This window comes from Cololabis saira, chromosome 14 (genome assembly GCF_033807715.1).
Source record: "Cololabis saira isolate AMF1-May2022 chromosome 14, fColSai1.1, whole genome shotgun sequence".
Taxonomy (NCBI): domain Eukaryota; kingdom Metazoa; phylum Chordata; class Actinopteri; order Beloniformes; family Belonidae; genus Cololabis; species Cololabis saira.
In genome coordinates this window covers 28,985,371-29,007,089 of record NC_084600.1, presented here as the reverse complement: position 1 = coordinate 29,007,089, position 21,719 = coordinate 28,985,371, and the positions used below count along the sequence as shown (strand labels likewise).

The 21,719-nt window shown below is 44.0% G+C and overlaps 1 protein-coding gene across 1 annotated transcript in view; it reads right to left on the bottom strand.

The window, feature by feature from the left end:
- Positions 1-21,223, bottom strand: part of gria4b (glutamate receptor, ionotropic, AMPA 4b) — a 156,207-nt gene extending 134,984 nt beyond the window's left edge. The window contains exons 1-2 of the mRNA XM_061740334.1: positions 20,736-21,223; positions 13,634-13,792 (exon numbers count right to left, since the gene is read on the bottom strand). Coding sequence (XP_061596318.1) covers positions 13,634-13,792; positions 20,736-20,826 — 250 coding nt within the window. The 5' untranslated portion in view covers positions 20,827-21,223. The remainder of the gene's footprint in view (positions 1-13,633; positions 13,793-20,735) is intronic.
- Between the last annotated feature and the right edge of the window lie 496 nt (positions 21,224-21,719).

The window sequence follows — 21,719 nt, the reverse complement described above, 5'->3', positions numbered from 1 at the left end:
ATAGCGCTTCAGAGGCAAATCTTCTCTGAAAAGGCCAAATTTGAAAATTTAAGACAATTGCCGGAGACATTTACGTTTAGTCCTCTTTGCTCGGCTGCCTGATTGCAGCTCTGCAGTTCCCTCGATCGTGTAGTTAAAAACAGTTCGGGCTGTCTATCGATTTCTTGAAATCAAAGAGCATCCGTAGGATTGCATTAATAGTAAACCGTTGTTCAGAGTCAGTTGTCTCAGCAGAGCTCTTTGTGAACTTGTGCAACCCCCACTAATGCATACAAACGCACACACACACACACACACACACTAGCAAACACACCTCAGGGGGGCACTTATATAACCAGAGCTCGATTGAGGAGGGGGAGGTGCAGGGAGTCGGGGCGGATGGAGGGGAAATCAGCAGAGGAAATAATGCCACGATTGGATGAATACATGTTTAAATATTTAGTTAAAGGCATCCAGGATTTGTGAGGGAGTGACTTAAAAATAAAAGAAACCAAACATAATCAGAGCGGTTCATCTTAATTATCTTTTCTGCAAAAGCAGGGAAGTTGGGAGCTTACATCCAAGATTTAATCTGTCCATATGCACATGCACTTTCTCCACTCAACGTCACTTTGACTATATCCCAACGTCTGACGTTTCTTGATTTTTTTAAAATAACACCCATATATCATTTACAAACATGAACGGCACCGTTTCGCCTTCACATCTTGCATCGTGCCATCCACCTTTTTTATGTTATGTGTTTTTTTATGTTTTCAACCTTTTCAAAATATCTTGACCAAAATGTATTAACATTAAATTAAGTCAAAAAGAAAAACATAAATAAATAATAATAATAATTAAAGCTGCAAGCAGCGATGAACGGGCCCACGCACCCTTGTGCACGTTCAGGCTGCAGTGGAAGCTTGTATGACTTGCATGTAGATGTCTTCAGGCCTGGACATTTAGCGAATGATGACACCAGCCACGACTCTCTATATCAAACCATTCAAAAGTTATGGCAGAAAGTAGGAACTATCAGATATCGACCAATCAGATTAAGGGGCAGGGATAATTTGCAGCAATTATGTTCAAGGACTCAAAACTGAGTCCGATGACACCAGCCACGTCTTTATCACAACCCGTTCAAAAGTTATGGCAGAGAATAGGGACTATAAAATATTGACCAATCAGAAGAAGGGGCGGGGCTAATTAAGGCCAATGAAGGTCAAGTTCTCAATATCGAGTCCGATTACACCACCCACGGGTCTTTATATCAAAACATTCAAAAGTTATGGCAGAAAGTAAGAACTATGAAATGTGGACCAATCAGATGAAGGGGGGGCGCGCGTTTTTTGGCATCTATCGTCGCTACGGTAATGCTTTTGAATGAAAAAAGTAATGCCCATCGTCACAGGATCGAGACGCACATTTTTGATGTATAACACACCTGGGTGCACGTTACGGTTCGGGCCGCATTAACTGCCGAAGGAAAGGCATAATGGCACCAAAATTATACTATTAATTCAAAATGGCTGACTTCCTGTTCGGTTTCGGCCATGGCGCGAAGAGACTTTTCTTTAAGTTGCGACATGATACAGGTGTGTACCGATTTTCGTGCATGTACCTTAAACTGTATTGTGGGGCTTGAGGCACAAAATCTTCTAGGGGGCGCTGTTGAGCCATTAGGCCACGCCCATTAATGCAAACCATTAAATATCAAATTTTTCGCCAGGCCTGCCTTGCATGCAAAATTTGGTGACTTTTGGGGCACGTTTAGGGGGGCTAAAAGGCCCTAATTTCGTTGAAAGAAGGAAAATAACGAGGAAAAAAATTCCCACAGATACAATAGGGCCTTCGCACTGTAAGTTCTCGGGCCCTAATAATAATAATAATGTGGGGGAATACTAAGTATACTAATACTAAGTACCCCCTTACTGCATCCCTAGCATTTAAAAGATTAAATGATGCCAATAACCAGCCCCTCATAAAACTGGTCATCCTCTAATGAAATGTGTGTTAACACAATATCAAGAGGGAGAGACATAAGCACTAGGCTTAGAGGAGGAAGTGTTGCTCATTTGTGAATAATTTGGAGTTCAGTGTTCTACGGTAAGAGAGATTATTGACAAGTGAAGCATTTTCAATACAGTTGCTAATCTATCTGCGTGGCTGTCTGGGCATATCTACCTCAAGATCAGACCTTGCAATTCTAATGGAAATACAAATAAATATATTATATTTTAGAGCCTCCAGGTGTAACCGAGCTCACTAAACATTTATTTGTACGGCAGCACAATTAGAAGAGGATTGAAGAAGTGTGGTTTATTTGGAGAAACCACAAAAACTTAGAACAATGCTCCATGGACAGATGAGACCAACATCTGTCCAGGAGGAGTTGTTTAGCTTTAATGGTCACCGAGAACCACATACAGGATTTCAGCAGCAACAGAGCTAAGGCTTGATTAAAACCGGGTCATGTCACAGGGCACACACCTCAAATCTAAAGGTTTTGGAAAGACCTGATCCGGACCTTGACCCCTAATGAATGCTTTGGTTTAGACTCTCATCCAGGTCCCGGCAACTCTCCGACGCCTCGTCACCTTCCGGATGAAACGTATTCCAAAGCAAAGAAAAAAAAAGTCCAGTCAAGGGGGTACTTAGGCTTATCCACATGTTTTTTTTTTTTATTTAAGGCAAAAATATAACTGCTGATAAATGGTTTTTATGACGCCGTGGCATCAATCATTCTAGTTTACAAAGAAATGAAAGTGATTCTCAACTTTAAGAGACTTCTTAGGCCTGGGATATACTTGCAGTTCAGACCGCGTACGCGTATGCATCATGGCCGCCACGCGTATCCTGCGTTCATTTGACGCGTCGACGTGCACGTTCTCAAAAAGACACTGAACGCGTACGCGACCTGCAGTTCTCGCTCTGGCCGCGAGTGGCGCTGGTCCCGGTCTGATACCAGCATGTCCCGGTCTGATACCAGCTGCTCCCGGTCTGATACCAGCTGGTCCCGGTCTGATACCAGCTGGTCCCGGTCTGATACCAGCTGGTCCCGGTCAGATACCAGCTGGTCCCGGTCCGATACCAGCTGGTCCCGGTCCGATACCAGCTGGTCCCGGTCCGATACCAGCTGGTCCCGGTATGATACCAGCTGGTCCCGGTCTGATACCACCTGGTCCCGGTCTGATACCAGCTGGTCCCGGTCTGATACCAGCTGGTCCCAGTCTGATACCAGCTGGTCTGGTCCCGGTCTGATACCAGCTGGTCCCGGTCTGATACCAGCTGGTCCCGGTGTGATACCAGCTGGTCCCGGTCTGATACCAGCTGGTCCCGGTATGATACCAGCTGGTCCCGGTCAGATACCAGCTGGTCCCGGTCTGATACCAGCTGGTCCCGGTCTGATACCAGCTGGTCCCGGTCTGATACCAGCTGGCCACAAGTGACTATGCGGAGGTCGCTGGCGCCGTTTCCTTTGCCGAGATCGCAACCAAAGCAATGTTAGAATCTCCTACATCATCCAATGGTGTCATGTAAACTTGTTCGTTGTTCTAATCTGCTACTGCTACTACCGCTACTACTAAATATTGAATCACTTTTCCAACTGTTGCTCTGCTTACTGCCCCCTATTGGTGACCGCCGGTATGCAGTTGGTGGTGCACGCAAACGGACGTGAACGGACGCGAACGCAAGCACAAACAGCAAGTATAACCCAGGCTTTACATCGACATTTACAGGACTTTTTTGTTGTGTTTCTGAGCACGTGTGAAACTCCTTTGCTCCACCACCATCTCTCCCCCCACCCCCACCTCTTCTTATCACTCCATACTCCATCTTCCTTCCTAATTCAACCACATTAATCTCTCATTAGCAGCCCCCGTCACTCCATCCCTGCTTTTACCAGCCATTATGCACACAAATACCCATCGCCAGAGGGCCTGTACGGTTCCACCCGCGTAGAGGTATCTGCAGATAAATGAGGGGCACAGGCGGCCATTTAATGGCCAGCAGCACATAGGAGGCTAGCACCGCCGAACGGGGCCAGCGGAGGGAGAAATAATAGATTTAAATACTCCTAACATGCTGCACGGCCCACACGTGAGCTGAAAACACAAAGCGTTTGTGCCCTGGCCGTGAAAGCTTTCACATGTAAGCAGCAGGAAAAGAAATGAAGCAGGTTCCCTCGGTAGCGCGAGTGCATTCGGGAGCATGGGCCGCACGCTGTCTGGATCTGGAGTGAGTCAGAGCGCCATGTTGAATATAAATGACTCAACGCACATTAAGTTGTCACCATTGCAGTAAAGGCCAAGGCCGAGGCAGCACGTAGGAGGGCATATTAACCCCTCCCACCCCCACACTCCCTTTCAAACCTCCGTCTGGCTGCGTGGTTGGGAAATTGCCACGAAACATGAGATCAGCCAGATGAATGAGCTGCGGATGAAACGGCAACGCAGACGGCTGACGGCTCTACGGCTGGCCAGAGGCCCGCTGATTAGTTTCCATTTTATTCCCTGTGCGATAATGGCGAGAGTATGCTCAAATCTTCATTTAATTTGGAGATATAATAAAAGGTGTGGAATTCTAACACTCACTTTTACTCAAACGGTGGGCCTTGATTACACACTGTCGTCCACTGCTCGGAGGCTAATTTATTCAATATCCGTCTTTCATCTAAAACCAATCATCCCGCTGGTTGCCACATTACAATGCTCAATTTTCTCTTCCGTTTCACAGAAACGTTTCCATTCAGTCACCGACACACGGCCCATGCAGTCAATGGAGGAGCACAGGAATTTAGTTTAAAACTAAACCAAAATAAAACCATGCATGCGTTTTCTAGGCAGCTCAGAACAGCCTGAGAGGGGTGTGACTCTCAGGATAACAACTCAGGACTCATGAAATCACATCTATGCAGCCGCTGCAACCACAGTTTTACCAGAAATATTATCTGTAGGATAACAACAATCATGCTCTCGTAGGTCTTCAGTAACTGCTCAGAACACAATATTTCTATTTATGCTTCCAAGTTGGACGTTTTAACTGGAGATCAGTGGAGATTGTCTCTCTTATGGCGGGTCTTTTTCTTTTGATTTTAATCTGGACTGGCAGGCTGGATGAAGCCCCTCGGCTCGGACGAGTGGAATAATAATGAATACAAGTCAGAAAGAACAGAAAAAGACATGGATCTGGGAATCTCAGCTACAAGAGAGACATTCATGTGGTGTGCTGGTGACTTACTGATGTTAGCTCACCTTTGGTTAACGCTGTTTTACCAGAAGATCCAGCAGGACGCAACATGACAAGTTAAGCCAATTTGTTCTCGATACTGTTTTCAGAGCGAGAAAAAGTAGGGTGGTAGCAGCCACGGGTGGAGAAGTGAACACCAGAAACCCCTCAGTCACCAGCCGCGACTGTTTAAAGGCAGAGCGGATGCAGCTGGTCCACCATTGCCACGATTTCATGATGAATTAAAAGTGATATAATATAATAATAATTTTTTAAAAAGTGATATAATAGAGTTTTTTGTTTTTTTTGGCCCGAATGCACAGGAACATCCCTATGGTCAAGCATGGCGGTGGGGGGACCATGATTCAGGGTCATTTTGCAGCTGCAGCTGAAAACGAACTCCAACTTATATCAGAATACTCTCAAGGCAAACATGAAGCCATCTAACAGCCTTTAGCATGTGACGGTGTTGTTTTTAAAGCGACACACGTTACATATTTTCTTATGCGCACATATCATGTTGCATGAAACATAAACGGGATACCTCAAGGTCTTCAGAGTTGGTGCTACTGTACGTCCAAAAGTGTCTTAACTTCTGGAGTCTTTTCAGCATTGACGACTATTAACTCTTGAAAATACTCACCAACGTTTGTTTGTTTTTTCTTCTCATCCAAAATCAGCTGAGAGCGTATTCAGGTTGAAGGACTCAAAGGCCAGCGGAGCCACCCTGCCTGCCCTGCCCATCATTACATCACCAGGACTGGCACTGTGACAGAGACCTAGTAAATGACCCTCATGCTGGCTCAGCGTTCCACAATAAATCAACCAGACTGTTGCGGTGGCATTTTACCTCCAGTCTTTCTATGCATGCAAAAGAAGATGTTTGCTTTTCTTTTTCCAGACAAAAAAAAGACATTTACAGGCGGAAATCTGCAAACATTGTATTTTTACCATACTATAAAACAAGCTGCTATATATCACGGCAAATCTCTTTTTTTTTTTTGGTCTGTGTGAAACAAAAATTAAACCAAGAAGGAAAAGTACTCCAAGTTTACAGTCAGATGTTTTTAAATCCAGCTGCATGAAGGCTGTTTTCAACCTTGCTGCCACGTGGTGTTGCTTTTATCTTAAAAGTAGGGGTGTAATAATATATCGTGCCACGAAATTTCGCGATACAAAAACGTCACGATATGTGTCGTGGAGGTGACAAATTGTAGTGTGATATTGGGTTATTAATAATATATTGTGTTTACTATCCTATTGGTGCAGCGGGATCACGTGACGACCGCACCTCGACCCGCGGAAGAAAATCTTACTACGCTCAGAAGAAACTACTACCGTTTTGCGGTCCCGATCACGGGACTCTTGGGGGGTTTTGAGAACTCTGAACTTTTACTTATAAGGTGAGCATGAATCAATCTTTTTTATGATGTAAAGATTGTGTCGTCCCCAAAGGTAGGAGTGGGATGAAATGATAACGGGGTTCACCTTACGGCCGAAGGCTGGGAGCATGTGGCTGAAGCTCTTAGCTCTGCCATAACAGTCATGTTGCATTTTGAGTTTGGGACTCATAGTTTATTTACTTTTATTCATTTATTTAATTTTAGTTGTTACATTTCTGGAAAAGAAAAAAGTAAAATCATAATGAGAGAAACTATTCAGTTTGTGGCAAAATATTTTTACTTGTATGAAACTGAAGATGCATAATCCAAACCTGACATTTACTTTTAGTTCAGTTTGTGGAAAATGGTTGGCCTGGTTTTCTCTTTAAAACTTAACAGTTATAAAGCATTACAAACTGTAACAATAGGGCAAACGCACAGCATTGTTTTGTATTTTGTGTCTTTCCAGTCATATGTTCCTCATTCAAGGTTGTTAAAAAAATACTGCTATAATATCGTATCGCATCGTTACCGTGACCTCAATATTGTGTATCGTACCGTATCGTGAGATTAGTGTATCGTTACACCCCTACTTAAAAGACCTTCAAGCATCCAAACAAGCAGAAAAGATCGAGGCTGAACATTTCACATTGAAAATGCAGCATACCAAGTCTGGCTGTCTCTAACATGTACGAATGTAAACCAGAAAACCTTGTAAGAGTGTGAGAAATACTGTTTTCTAACGTCTAACTGGGGACAATATGAACCCGGGAAGCTGGGCTTGGATGGAGACGTCTCCTAATGTAGGGTTTCAAGCATCAAAGACTGAACGACCTGCTGTTCTCAGAGGTGACCAGAACTGGGGAGGAGAAGTCCAAGACTTCCACAAGACTTGTGCTTAATTCTGACAAAACTAAATTGATGTGCTTCAAAAAATCCGGGAAGACAAATGATGACTGTCAGATTGTTACACAAAATGAAAAGGTGATTGAACGAGTTTCAGTCTACAAATACCTGGGATTTTATTTGGATGAAAATCTGTCTTTTAAATACCATATTGAGTGTCTTACAAAGAAACTCAGGGTTAAACTTGGTTTCTATTATAGAAACAAAAGTTGTTTTTCCTTTAATGTTAGATAAAGACTGATTCAGGCCCTGAAAATGCTGGATTCAGTGTATCATGCAGCTTTAAGATTTGTAACAGATTTAGGTTTTCGTACTCATCACTGTAGTCTTTACGAGAGTGTTGGCTGGTCTTCTTTGCACAATTGTAGATGGGAACACTGGTATGGTTTTCTTTATAAAGCCATCTTGTGTGACTTGCCCCCTTATTTGTGTTCTCTCTTGGTTCCTAAAGTCAACACCAAAAGCTGTAGTCTCAGGCACGATAGATGGATAATGTATACTATTCCTCGTACGCGGACTGTTTTTGGGGAAAGGGCCTTCAAAGCATTTGCACCCTAGTCCTGGTATAAATTACAGAGTCATCTTAAATTGGATCATCTCCCAAGTTTGCTAGATTTTAAAGCTAGGATCAAGGTCTATCTGACTACTGAATGCACATGTTCTTTTATCAAACATTGAGTGATTATACTGTAGTGATGTGAATGCCAAACTGTTTTAGCTGTTTTTTATGTCTCTTTTGTTGATGTTGTTCAATGTTGTTCAATGTGTAACTGATGTGGACCTATTGTGCTGCCTTCTTGGCCAGGACCCCCTTGCAAAAGAGATTTTAATCTCAATGGGATTATTCCTGGATAAATAAAGGTTAAATAAAAATAAAAAAATAAACAATCTGCCAATAGCAGTGAGGGAGGTGGACCGACTGGGAACCAGTCACTATCAGGGTGTCAACGTGGGCCAACACGTGGAGGGTAAGTTTAGGTCTACATAAGGCGCCCTCCAGAGTCCCAAGAAACGATCTCTGCAATGACCAGAACCCCCAGCCTCCGGCACATTAACAGGTTTTAAAGAAACTCTGACCCGGTGTCAACGGCACCACGACCACGTCCTGAAAAAACCTGGATGAGATTTTGGAGCCACGTAGACTCACCAGGAATAAGACTCCAGATTGACCTCAGCCGAGGAGCTGGGCTACAGGACATCAGCCAGAAGGAGCGGTCCACTGACCCCAGATGTGGGTGGAGCACGAGGACTAGTTTGGGCCGAAGGCTCAAGTTAATTCAGTTCCTTTTGGCCGGATTTTGTTCTGTGGACAACCTCTGCAAGAACCAATCCTAGCCCATTAAAAGTCGGCTACCGAGACTTCATGGGAAAATTATTACAAAAAGGAGGACCAAGGTTCTGGCTAAGAAATAACGACCTGGAGCCGGACAAAAATCTTGGGGCCCAACTGCTGGGAGTGGTACAGTAGGGAGCCGTCCCCATCGCTGCCACACCACCTGGAGATGTTCTGGGACCGAGCATGTATTACAAGTGGCTCCAAGCTGAAGACCTTGCAGCTGGTTCAACAGCACCAGCAGAGCTGTGACAGGCAGCGATGCCCTGCTGCTGAGAAACATCTTTGCTTCAAATTAATAATTGCAAGGAAATTGTGGACTTGAAATAGATGCTATTTTTCCTAGAAGTGGATGGTGACCCAAGATCGACTCCGAAGACCATTGAATATACACAATGAATCTAATATTTTAGTGGATTCTGTTCATGCAACATGATCTTCAAACGTTTCAAGAAACCCCAGAAGACACTTTGTAGCTTTGCATCCCAGTACTTTGCCAGTAGTGAAAAATAAGGAGGCTCAACTGCAAATCAAACAAATGTAGAGGAAGTCGTGTCTGAGTCACCAAAAAGATTATCAATGACAGAGAGACATCCAGCATTTGTCCCCGTCCTCCCACCAATTATCCCCATCAGCCGTCCTGACAGCAGCCACTGAATGGTCTAATCTCTCCTCACAAATTAGCTCTGTCTCTCCTCTCCTCTCCTTGAATGAAGGCGATGCCCTTAAATGTCACATGGCAACTTTCCCTATTCATGACTGCGCTATCAAAGAGTTTGGTAATGAAGCAAAATGGGGCCTGAGAAGGACAATAAAGACCCTTGGAAAATGTAAAACTGGGAGTGAAAACAAGCAGTGTGGTTCGATCTCAGATTCCCCGCCGGCCCTGAGCTATCAGAGAAATTGATTGGCTCATGTAATTCTGCTCTGATTTGACTTGGCCAATCAATGAGTTGTAGACCGACTTCCTGTGAATGTGCAGTCGTTAAGCTAGAGGTGAAAAATACCATGATTACTCCTGATCCTGGAAATACATTTAGGCTCAAATCATTGTTACTGTATGTTTGGAGTATAATAGGGAGTGCTTGGAGGTCTCCGAGTACCATTGCGACTATGGAGTATGAGGGTGGGAGCATCACCTTGTGAGGGACTGGTGCACCACCACGTAGACATCAGAATGAGGAGAGTAGATAACATGGATCTATTGAAGCAAAATCTCAAAACATCAGCCAACATCTTAAAGCTTTGGCACGGACGGGTCCTCATGAAAAACAGGCGTCATTTTAAGTCAACTAACGATGGATTACAAGCTGCTGTCAACAGACACAAAACTACAAGAGTTTGTGACCTTAAAATACAATTTTTCTCCTATGTAGCTCCATGTGCTAACACATATTTCCATTTTGCTATAAACGTATTTTCCATATTCAAACTCAGAGTTGAATTGGTTCATGTCATTTTAATAAATAAATAAATACATTTTCTCTTAGTAATCCCACAATGGGGAAATTCTTTCTCTGCATTAAACCCATTTTCTAGTCGAACCAGTAGCAGCGGTCTGCCATGCAATGGCACGGCGCCCGGGGAGCAGTAAGGGTTAAGGGCCTTGCTCAGGGGCCCAAAGTGGTTGACCTTGGTTGCAATCCAGGGAACCCGGGTCCTCCAGACTCCAGCCCTCCTCTGTAACCACTAGGCTACCACTTCCCTTCCCTCCCCTTTTGGTCTCTAACAAAAGGTTTACACTCATTACTATCCACTAATACACCTCAGGTTGCTATAATGCTTTTTATCTGTTACATCATCGAAAACATTGTTACATCAAAAATCTAGAGCAAAGTCTGACTTGTGTTAAACTTGTAATAAATAATGTTGAATTCCATTAACTGTCACTTTTAGGTTCTTTCAGACATAGTTGTGGCTTTTATGGTCTCCATGGAGGGATACCAACAGTGTTTTTCATCTCTGTAGCTGAACAGTTCACAGAACATCACATGGCAGGTATTTCCAAATATTATATTATATTCTTTTGCTTTGCAATTTTTCCTTTTGTTATTCTGTCCGTTTCTGGCAAACTTAGTTTCCCTACAGAGATCAATCCAGTTTCACCGAGTGTAATTCCATATAGAAATTCATAAACAAACAAAACCTTATAGATGCTCGTTCTTGGATGTAAAAGCGTGGTTTCAATGTTCCCTGTAAAGATGCACAAACAGAAGGTTCCAGAGGCACAGGAAACCTCAGATATCAGGCGGTTGCTGCAACAAACATTCTATTTCTCAGAGTGAATTCTGCAAGAAGAAAGACATTTTTGCCATTGTGTTTTTAAAGTCTATGGTTGTAAAGTTATCTCAAGTCTCCACTGCAGGTGAAAATTAATAAATCAGCTCGCAAAACAAAGGAAAAAAAGCAAATTATGCATAAGAATGTTGGTTATGAAATCTTGTGAAGGCCAGTTGACATTTGACAATAATTCTCTTCAGCAAAGAGAATTATTGGCTTTTATATGAAATGAAAATGTAAGAGCCGGAACATCGAGACTTCTCTAAATGTGAGTCCTGTCTACGGCCGTTAAAAACAGTACATGCCCTTAATTATGAAACATAAAGGCCCTTTGATTTTTTTTTCTTTTTAATACACCAGATCACACCAAAGATAGCACAAGACATCAGGCTGACGTGTTTTATAGTCTTTGTGGGAACCTCAACCCCCCAGCAGACGTGTAAAGAGATGGAAGACAGAAGACGAGTCCCTAGGGATCATCAACAAAAATCACTGACGACTGCTGTTAGGAGATCCAAGCACAGCAGACTGTGGGGCTGTCGTCGTGCGAGTACAGTTCCTGTCCCCGTCGGCATGTGTGGCTGACACAACTGTGCTGCCACATCAGCACCGAGCCGTTGGGGAAACACATAAGCCTAAATCTGTCTAGTCTGTGTTTAAATTGACACCCATCCATTGTCTATGACCACTTCGGTCCTGTTACGGGTCACAGTGTCAGTGAGACCCAGGAGATCAGGAAACAGTTGTAATCAAACAAAGTCCTTCTATTCAAACAGGGACTGCCAAGGCAGAACCCCCTCCCAAATAAAAGCCAGGGAGTGAAGATGACCAGCATAAGGAGGCACGGAGGGCTGCAAAAAAGCAAGGAGTAGAAAACAGCAGGAAAAGCAGAACGACAAGGGTCCAGCAGGGGAACGAGGAAAGTTAGGACATTATATAGATGCAGATGCTGACAAAACCTTAAACCATGTATAAGGAGATTTTGACAAAAACTCTTTGACATCACCACTAGGTTTTTGAAAAGCAATTTTGAAGCACATTTTTCAGATCACATTGGCAGGAGCTGATACTGTCAAACCCAAGTTAATCCAAGAAAGGGCAAGTATGCAAAACACACAAGCAGATGCAACAAGCTATTAGCTATTCTAGCTCAGGCTACCTCATACTATCCTATGATGCTAACTGACATAACCCTCCTAACCACTGCCGTTTCTCAGTACGTGTTCTTGTAGGTACAGTACTAATGTGTACTTGTGTTCCTGCATTCTTGTGAAATGTCTTCATCTGCAGCCGAAGTACTGTTCAAATCTCAAGAACACATCTGAACTGATGAAATGCTCGCTCCATTTTATCGAGGTTGCATCCAGCAGAGGCTTGTGTAGAATTGAGACGACAAAGTCTCCCAGAATGCATTTCGTGCCAACAAGGGAAGATAATAGAAGCGGACATATAAGTATAGAATATATATAAAATTTCCTCTGGCATTTCTTTTCACTTCTTCCAAACGTTATTTATAAAGCGGCTGGCAAAAAAAAGCATGAAAAAAAACTATTAAAAACACATTGTGCACAGATAATGGTAGATGTTATATGTACGGTGCAATACACGTTTGCCTGTTAGGTTGGATCTGACGTCATCAAGAACCCAAGTACACAGCTGTTCCGACTGCAGAAAGATAGAGATGCATTCTCGCATCCTTCAAAGTACATTCTCCCGAATCATACTTACAAGTACAAACTTGATAAGTGGCCCATATCTATTTTCATTTCAAATGTTTCCAAAGCCACATCACCGCGGCCGCGGCCACGCTTCGGCCACGCTTCGGCCACGCTTCGGCCACGCTTCGGCCACGCTTCGGCATCTGTGCTGCAGTTTTCAATCTCGGACACCGCTGATCGACCATAGAGACAGACTGATACCGTGTGTTTTTATTCTCCAGGTTTACTCACATTGCTGACCTTTGTAACCCAAACTATGATCTTTTCCTAAACTCCATAACTTTAGTCAGACATCCTACCAAACAACAGCTGCCGACAAAAACTGGGAGAAAATAAGAGGACTTCAGGACTTGAACCACATTCTCCTGATCTAACACAGGATCAACCCTGGCAACCCTAGATTTTCTATCAACATTTCCAGCCTCCACATATGTACTTTATTCAACTGAGTGATGCAAAACATGGATTTGCTGCACTGTTTTGTTGTGAACCACCTCCTTTACAAACTTTGCTGTAGTATCAAGTTGCTTTTAACATCTAAGTGGATGTGGGTCACCACCTACTCGAACAGACCGCTGCAATTACAAGAAAATGTAATTTCATCTTTCACATATTACTGCTCTGAGACCCTTTCCTCCATCACAGATTAAAAGCTAGGAAACACACAGGTGCACCAGGACGCATTGAGGTAAAGGGGGCCGTGTTTGGATTCATATATAGAATAAAATGTTCCTGTTTTGCAGTAATCCGAAACATAAAAACAACCGGACAACATGAAGCCAAGGCTTTGGTGGACTTACAGGCGTTGGTGACAGCAAAACTGTTGGCCGTCTCGATGTTGTCCACATGGGGAACCAGGTTGAACGGAGCTTCCGACGCGTTCGGACTGGTGTTGTGCAGGAAGATCGCCAATCGAAAGGCGGTGTACTCCTGATCGGTGTTTCTGATGAACAGACCACCTGAGGAGAGAGAGAGATGTATGGATGAGCATCGTTACAGGCCAGTGTCCTGTCTGGTTTACAAGACTTTTTGACATTGTATCTAAAATCCCAAGATGCTTGGCAATTTGCAGGGTGAGTGGGCTCATTTAAAAAAAAAAAATGCCCGTAAACTTACTGGAATAAAGTCATTTTCTGCATAATTTGCCATAAAAAGTGACCCGATCTTCAACAAAGTCATGATAAATGCTGCTAATAAATGTGAAATGTGACACTCAAACAGTTTTTTGTAATTTCAGTAATTTCCCTACATCCATCCTTTCCGCTTATTTAAGGTTAGGGTGTGGGAGCAGAAGCCTAAAGAGCTGTTCAAACCTCACTGGCAGCATTAACTCAGAACTTGCACGGCCTTCAGGAAGACTTTTGGTTGTTCCTGTTCTGTCATAAACACCCTGTTTGTTCAATGACTTCAGCAAAGTAAACCCAGTAACAGAGATGTTTAAAGGTTCCAGAGACGTGTTTGCGTCCTCGTAGATTCTTCTTGACCTCACTGGCGACTCCGTGTTGTGTCTTTGGAGTCGGCTTGGGTCGGCACCCACTTTTCGGATGAATAGCATCAGTTCTAATGTGTCTCTATTTGACAGTCTGTCCACCTGTGGACTGGACACCCAAACACTTTGAATGACTGTACATCCTGTCCTAATGCAGATACTCAGATGAGATGTCTTCAGAGATCTTTTTGCAAAGTACCTCTAAATCCCACGTCAAACTGGTTTTATTAATAGACTCCAGGTGTGCAAACTGCTGATTCCAATTAGCTTTTGTTGAAGTAATTAGTTACACTGAGGTGTTCATTTACTTTGTCCTCCAGCACTGAGAATGTCTTAAATATGTTCAAGGAGGATTGCAGTTGTGTGTTAGTTGTTATGAGTTGGATGAAGATCAGATCATATTTTTGGGTAAATTTATGCAGAAAACCAGTAGATTCCAAGGGCTTCACATCGGCTCTATTGCCAGTATATTATCTAATTTGGCTCCCAGCTGGAGTGTCCTGGTTGGATTCCAGACTGAAGCTTTTCTCTGCAGTTTGCAAGTCTGGATTTCTCTTTTGCCTCCAGGAGCGAGTGTCTCTTTGTGGCTCTGTAATGGACATGCGACCTGTCCGGGGTGTACCCCATCTTTCGCTTGGTGACAGCTGGGATCGGCTCCAGCAATCCCCCAGTGACCCTGAAGGGAATCAAAGTGGGCACTGAAAATGAATACTGGTGGTGATGAAGGAGCAACATTAAGCCTAATCTTCCATAGAACATAAATGTGAGCCAAACATTGTGTCAGTCTATCATTTCTAAACACACAGTTGAATTAAAATGATGATTTTCATCTCCAAGAACGGTCCAGAAAGAAAGCAAGAAACCTTTTCTGAACACTTTTAGGGTTGTTCTGAGGGTTATATGAAGCATTTGGGGTTTTTAATGGTTTCACATCAGCCTTATCAGGTGTTCACACGCTGTTTCTTTTTTTTTTTTTTTTCACACGCTGTTTCATTGTTTAGGTTGTCTAGACTAGAGGATCCACAATTCAATGACGTCCAATTTCTAAAACTTCAGCATTAATAAAACAACACTTGGCTCTGAAGAATAACTATACTTTTATGGACTGCTCAACATGTAAAATCATCTTTATCTCATGTGAATGAAGGAAGAAAAGGTGATAATATTCACCCAGCATCCTGTTAGATCATCACTCTGTTTTTATGCCAGATGAGCTGCAGTGTCATAAATCATTTTGGCGTTAGAGATAACTCTTCGCTCCTCCTCCTCTTCCTTGTTTTTCTCCCTTTTTTGTCATTTTACATTACAGTCTCTTTTATGCACAAATATCTCAACCAAGCCATTCACGCTTTCCCAAATGTCAGAGGTGTTGGGAACAGTTTGTTTCACATTTCTAAATCCGACTTAAGGCTACATTTCCTGGGATGGGTTGGTTTAAATGTCATTTTAAGCAAAATGCCAGTGTGTTCTTTTTATGGCTGACCTCTTTAAAAAGGTATACTTCAGAATATTGCATTCTTCTGGGAAGCGTTGTTGTATAAATCCCATTCTGTTTTCACCTGGTTTTAGCCGTGACAGCTTTATGTGTCATTGACTCTTACGAATGCTCACAGGTGGTGTTTACTGCAGATTTATTCTTCTTTTTTTCAAAGGTGTGAACACTTTGGTGGCTGCTGGTGGTTGCTCCAGTTGAGAGGTCTCAAAGTGGTCTCTTGGTACAATTAGAGCAAATGTTCCCACTTCCTTGTGACCATTTCCACCCACATGTGGCCCCTTGGATACAGTTGAAAGATAACATCTAATCCCAGATCTGTGGGTTCAGATATATGTATAACTCTTAATGAATGACATGGCATGGTGGAAGCAGGAAATGACAAGAATTAAGATGGGCAAGCAGGATTTTGAAAGAAGATGATGGACAGATTCACTGAACCCCCACTGGTTCGCGGACTTCCACTTTTACCTTTGGTATCTCAGTTTTTAACGAGTCCCCCAACCCATATGTCTTCACTGATAGTTTGTTCATATGCCTAACTGAGACCCGAAAGATGGTTCCCGACCGCAGGCGATCCGTGCCCTGAGATAAACCTCATGCATGTGTTATATAAGACAACGACAGACATCCTGGGTGAAATGAATTGGATTGAAATGCCTTGCACGTAAAGCATTCAATGCCGACTGGGCAGTTAAAAATGAATCAAACCCGACACTTAGAACCTGCTACAAATGTAATCGTGTCAGCTGTTTCAAGGACTGCTCTGTTAAATACACGCTACTGGATGTGTAGTCACATGGGATTCTCTCAGTTTTAATAGTTGAGCATGTCCACAGTAAAAGAAGCCCGTCAGTGATCGGTGAGGGCAAAAACTAAAAGAATCGCTCTTTACTGATAATCCAGTTTGAATACTGAGTTTGTCACAACATTGATGTGAGTTTGTGTTGCCCATCCTCCGTTCAGCATTGCTAGGAGGACCCTTCACTCTCCCACCTCTGCTTGGTTTTCACCGTGAACGAGACCAAACCTTTGCTTTGCGGCCCATTTTGCACCTTGAGCGATGCTGGCACTTTGAGATTAGAAGTGTGGCACGTGAATGCCATTTCATGTTCAAAGGTTTGTAGACTTTAGTGCAGTTAATGCAGGATAAAGGTTTTCGAGATATTTCTCTGCAGTTCATACCAACAAAGGGTCGTCCCCGGCGACGCTGCCACGTGGAAATCAGCTGGCAACCGCTTAAAAAACCTGGCTTTACTCAGAAAACTAATTATTTCAGAAGAATGCTTTGCATGCTGTAATTTTCTTCCCTTTTGTTCTTAGTATTGGAAGTAAACCTCTAATATCTTTGAAGGTATTTCCAACCCCAGCATCGGAAACCAGCTCTGGCGTTGGGAAGTGCAAGTATTTCAGTCTCACCATCTGACACCACATACTTTTCACCAATAGAATTCAATTCATTATTCATTTATTTAGCAGCCAACACATGAAGTCACATAATCCTGCCTCTTAACTTGCTGTTTTGAGTCGAGGTCGGAGAAGCAGCGGGATGTGAGTCGACAGACTGAGCTAGCTATCTTTTATACTTAAATGTTCAGTATGCAAGGCTGCAGTTTCCAGAGGAGGCACAAACATTGCTACATGTAAAGCTCGAGTCCCACAGGGCGCAGAACTCTGTGGACCAGTTTTTGTAGCAATGGTGCTCTGTGCTCATGTCTCACGGGGACCGTTTCAGAAGCTGAGCGCTTCCAAGCACTGCCTCCTTCCTGGATTCGGGAACAAGTTTACCTGAAGGCTTCAGGATCACATGACCGGATGGATTTGAACTTTACATGTGCAGCCTTGTTATGAACAGAAGAGGCCATTCGGCGAAAGACCACGTGGAGTTTAAGTAAAAGGAGAGAACCACAGCAGCCAAACATGCAGCTTGTTTTTCAGAAGCAGCAACTATTCCCCAAAGGAAGCTCGAAAAGGAAAATATTCTAGAGCTCGTCGTCCTGGATGAACCGCGCCCATCGATCATCGGTTTTACCGTTAAACTGAAATGCAGTACAGTTGGGACGATCTATACATCTCTTAGACTACCCATCCATCCATCCATCCATCCATCCATCCATCCATCCATCCATCCATCCATCCATCCATCCATCCATCCATCCATCCATCCATCCATCCATCCATCCATCCATCCATCCATCCATCCATCCATCCATCCATCCATCCATCCATCCATTCACTTTCTATACCCGTTTAATGCTTTGCAGGGTCACAGGTCTGACGGAGCCTATCCCAGCTCATTTCTCTGAAACTAAAATATATAAGATTGTGAAAGAACATATGTCATGTACGGTCAAAGACATGGATGCAGAAAGCTTCATGATGTACATTTGGACCTTTTACTGGTACCGGATCAGTATTTGATATGAGCCAATACTCAAAGCCCATCATTCTTGCATCGGAGCATCTCCAACGCCAACAGAGGATCACCCCTTGGTGATGTTGTCACGTGAAGGTCAATGTCCAATCACTTAAAATGTTGGCTGTACCCAGAGAGCCAATTATTTCACCAGAAGTCAAAGGAAAGATGTGCACAAAAACAACGACAACAAAGACAAATAGTTCAGTATTACTGCTATCACTTGGCCCAACACAGTTTGTCCTTCAAGGGACCAATAAGTATCCTGATTCTGATTATTTCTTTGAATAAGTAAATGAGTTACATAAGTTCCCTGTCCCCAACGTTTTGCCCACGATGGCTTCTGCCGTTCCTCCAGCACGAAGACAACCAACAGTAGCCAACATTTCAAGCTGCTTTTCTTAGTTTCTAATGCTACGTCAGGTTGCTTCTGCAAAGCTCTGAGCAACTCACGCAGAACAAACGCAGTTACAGCCTTGGCGTCCTGGAGATGTGCCCCATGACGACTCCCTTTCACTCAAACGTCCTTTCTGTGATGACCTCCGATAGTTTTGGAAACAGTCCCACCTTAACCAGCGACTGCAACTGATTACGCTGCATCTAGCCTGCACCAGGACTCGTCCTTCCATGTTTACAGATGCTCAAATGAGACGTTCCTGCCTCAGGTGTCACAAGACTCCAGAACGGAGATGGTCCGACTTTGACCCTAGTGAGTCCTCCAGAGTCCCAGTTTACCGGGATATGTAAAGCCATGCACTGCTTTGAAAAGGTCTTTGATGCTGTTTGGATCGCAATAATTTTGATGTCTTATGTAAACATTCAGAATCTAGTCATTTGTAGGATTACAAGAAGTGTGGACTGCTAACCTGTGCAGAGTCTACCCAGCCTTTCATGGGAAGATAGCTGTGATGGGCTCCGGCAGATCCCCCAGGCCCCGATCAGATAGCCGTAGGTATAGATAGTGGGTGGATATTACTGTATAGTGCGTCTTTGCTGCGCCAGAAAAGCTCCCCATCAGTGACAATCAGTGTCCTCTATGTAAACATGATGGGATAGTCTGTAGTACCTTATTTATGGAAATAAAATGGCTCAAAAACGGAATAAAATGAGGGATTGTATAACCCGGGGCAGCTGTGCAGTGTATTTTGCTGTGTTGGGTGCACATGTACACAGCAAATTTCTCACTACTAATACGCATTAATTCATCAGTGACAATTATTTGAAACTGACAGGTGTTGATTAGGGCGATGTTGGCCCCCCCACCCCGAGGGCTGATGTAACTACACTACTTGCAACTATGAAAATGTTGAATGAAGTCTGCTGGGTGGAGAAACACAGGCATATACTGTTATTTTCACCCCCCCCAGAGGTCAGATGGACCCCACATGGGAAGTGTGATGTCACAAGGATTGCATAAACAGCCTTTCCCATAAGTAGGAGCAGGTTTGTGGAGCGAATGATAACAAGCAGTGGCTGTGGCTTCAAATAAATAGCTGGAGAGGGAGAAATAACTGAGTGTGAGCAGCTTTCACCCACATCAGCTGGGATAAATCAGCAAAAACCTACTGCTTAACTGCTCAATAAGATGGCAAAATCATGTGGGGATCCCAGGCAGAGGACTCTCAGATCTAGGGGTGATATCCTGACCTCTAACCTCCTCTGAGGGGCCTGGAGATTTGACTATCACAGTGATGTAAAAGGACAAGGAGAATCATTCTAACAGCCTGTCATTTTTCATCAGCTTCACGGGCTCTGATGTGGCTCAACGCCGCTGCTAGCAGGGGTTCAGCGGAGGGTAAACCTACAAAAAGTGAATCTAGGAGAACGTTGCATCCCAACAGTGAGGCTTTCTGGACAAGATATTAGCACAGAAGAAGCATTTTAGCCTGAATGTAGGTGAAATGCAAGCAATTTGTTTCCGCTCATGACATATAGTAAAGTTGTTACATTTTTTTCTCGTGTTTAAAGTAAAACATGAGGAAACTGAGGGAGAGGAGAGGGGAGGAGAGGAACCGGGGGTCCCTGTGGGACTGTGGTTGATGGCAGCACCAGGACCCGGGGTCTGCCCGAGTGTTAACAGCAGTCAATGCACAGGCAGCCTGCATGGGGAATACACACACACACACACACACACACACACACACACACACACACACACACACACACACACACACACACACACACACACACACACACACACACACACACACACACACGTTGCTGCTCTGATCTGCTGCAGTACGCCGGGATACACACTATTGCCCGCAGATACGGAGCACATTAGGTGCGCGTTAACATGCACGGCATCATTAGAGGACACTAGCCTGATTCAGGCTGATGCTGTGAAGAAAAATGTTAGCAAAGACAGTGGAAGTGACGAGACATTCCCACTTTGAGGAGTGCTGGGCTGTGAAATGTTCCGACAGCGGCAGCGTGCAGGACATCCACACATCCATTCACTGGATTTCTCCTGTGGAGGGCTTTGGCATGAAGGCTCACACTCACCGATCTGAACGCTGCTCGGGAAAGCACCCATCGCCAGTCCCCATGAGCCCGAGAACATCAACAGAATCCAAAGGCGAGAAGAAATCCTCATTTTGTTTCGGTTATAAACTGATGAGAGACATCGAGCAGGTTTGATCAACACCCCCGGGGCAAGAGCAACATCACAAGGTTAAAAATAAATAAATAAATAAATAAATAAAGAGCTTTTTAAAAGAGAATCGAATGCCGGTTAAACACCCATTTCTGCTGTTTGGTGGGGTTTTAATTCTGTTTTTTTTTTTCCTGATATCTCCCCGCAGTGCCGCTCGTTTGTGCCGTCAAACTGCGTCCGTCCGTCCGGGGTTGGAGATTTTGCGCACAACAGCACCAAGATGAGGAGGGAGGGGAGGCAGGAGAGGAGGATGGAGGGAGGGATGGAGGGATGGAGGGAGGGGGGCATCAGCCAGCGGCGGCCAGTGCGTCTGGATGCGGCTCAAACTCGCATCACAGCAGAAACACACACATGCGCCTCGCTTTCTTTCTTTCTTTTTCTTTCCTTGGCAGGCGGGAGGAGTGTCGGTCCGCCGGCGCACTGAGCGGCACCGACGCGGCGGACCGAGTCCTTGCTGCTCGTTAAAGAGCAAAAACTTCCCGAACCGCTGGTGCCAAAAGACGTGGACGCACAAGTGCCTGACAGGAGAGCAGTTTTCCTCCCCGCCACAAATAACTAATGCAGATGTGCGCATCTGTCTCCCCAAAGTCCTTCAGAGGATAACCTGCAACGTCCAATTTAAAGCCACGCTCAGTAACTTTCTTGCTGTTACAAAATCCTACTGAGGTTTCATGATATTAAAGGATCATTTCAGAGTTAAATCAACCCTAGATTGAATATTAGACGGTGAAGAGTGTAAACTAGATCCAAACGGGAGAATCTAAGCAGTTTTGAGTGATAACTGGGGGCAACGGAGCTGTCAGAGTAAATTATTATTTTTTCCTCTGACAAGA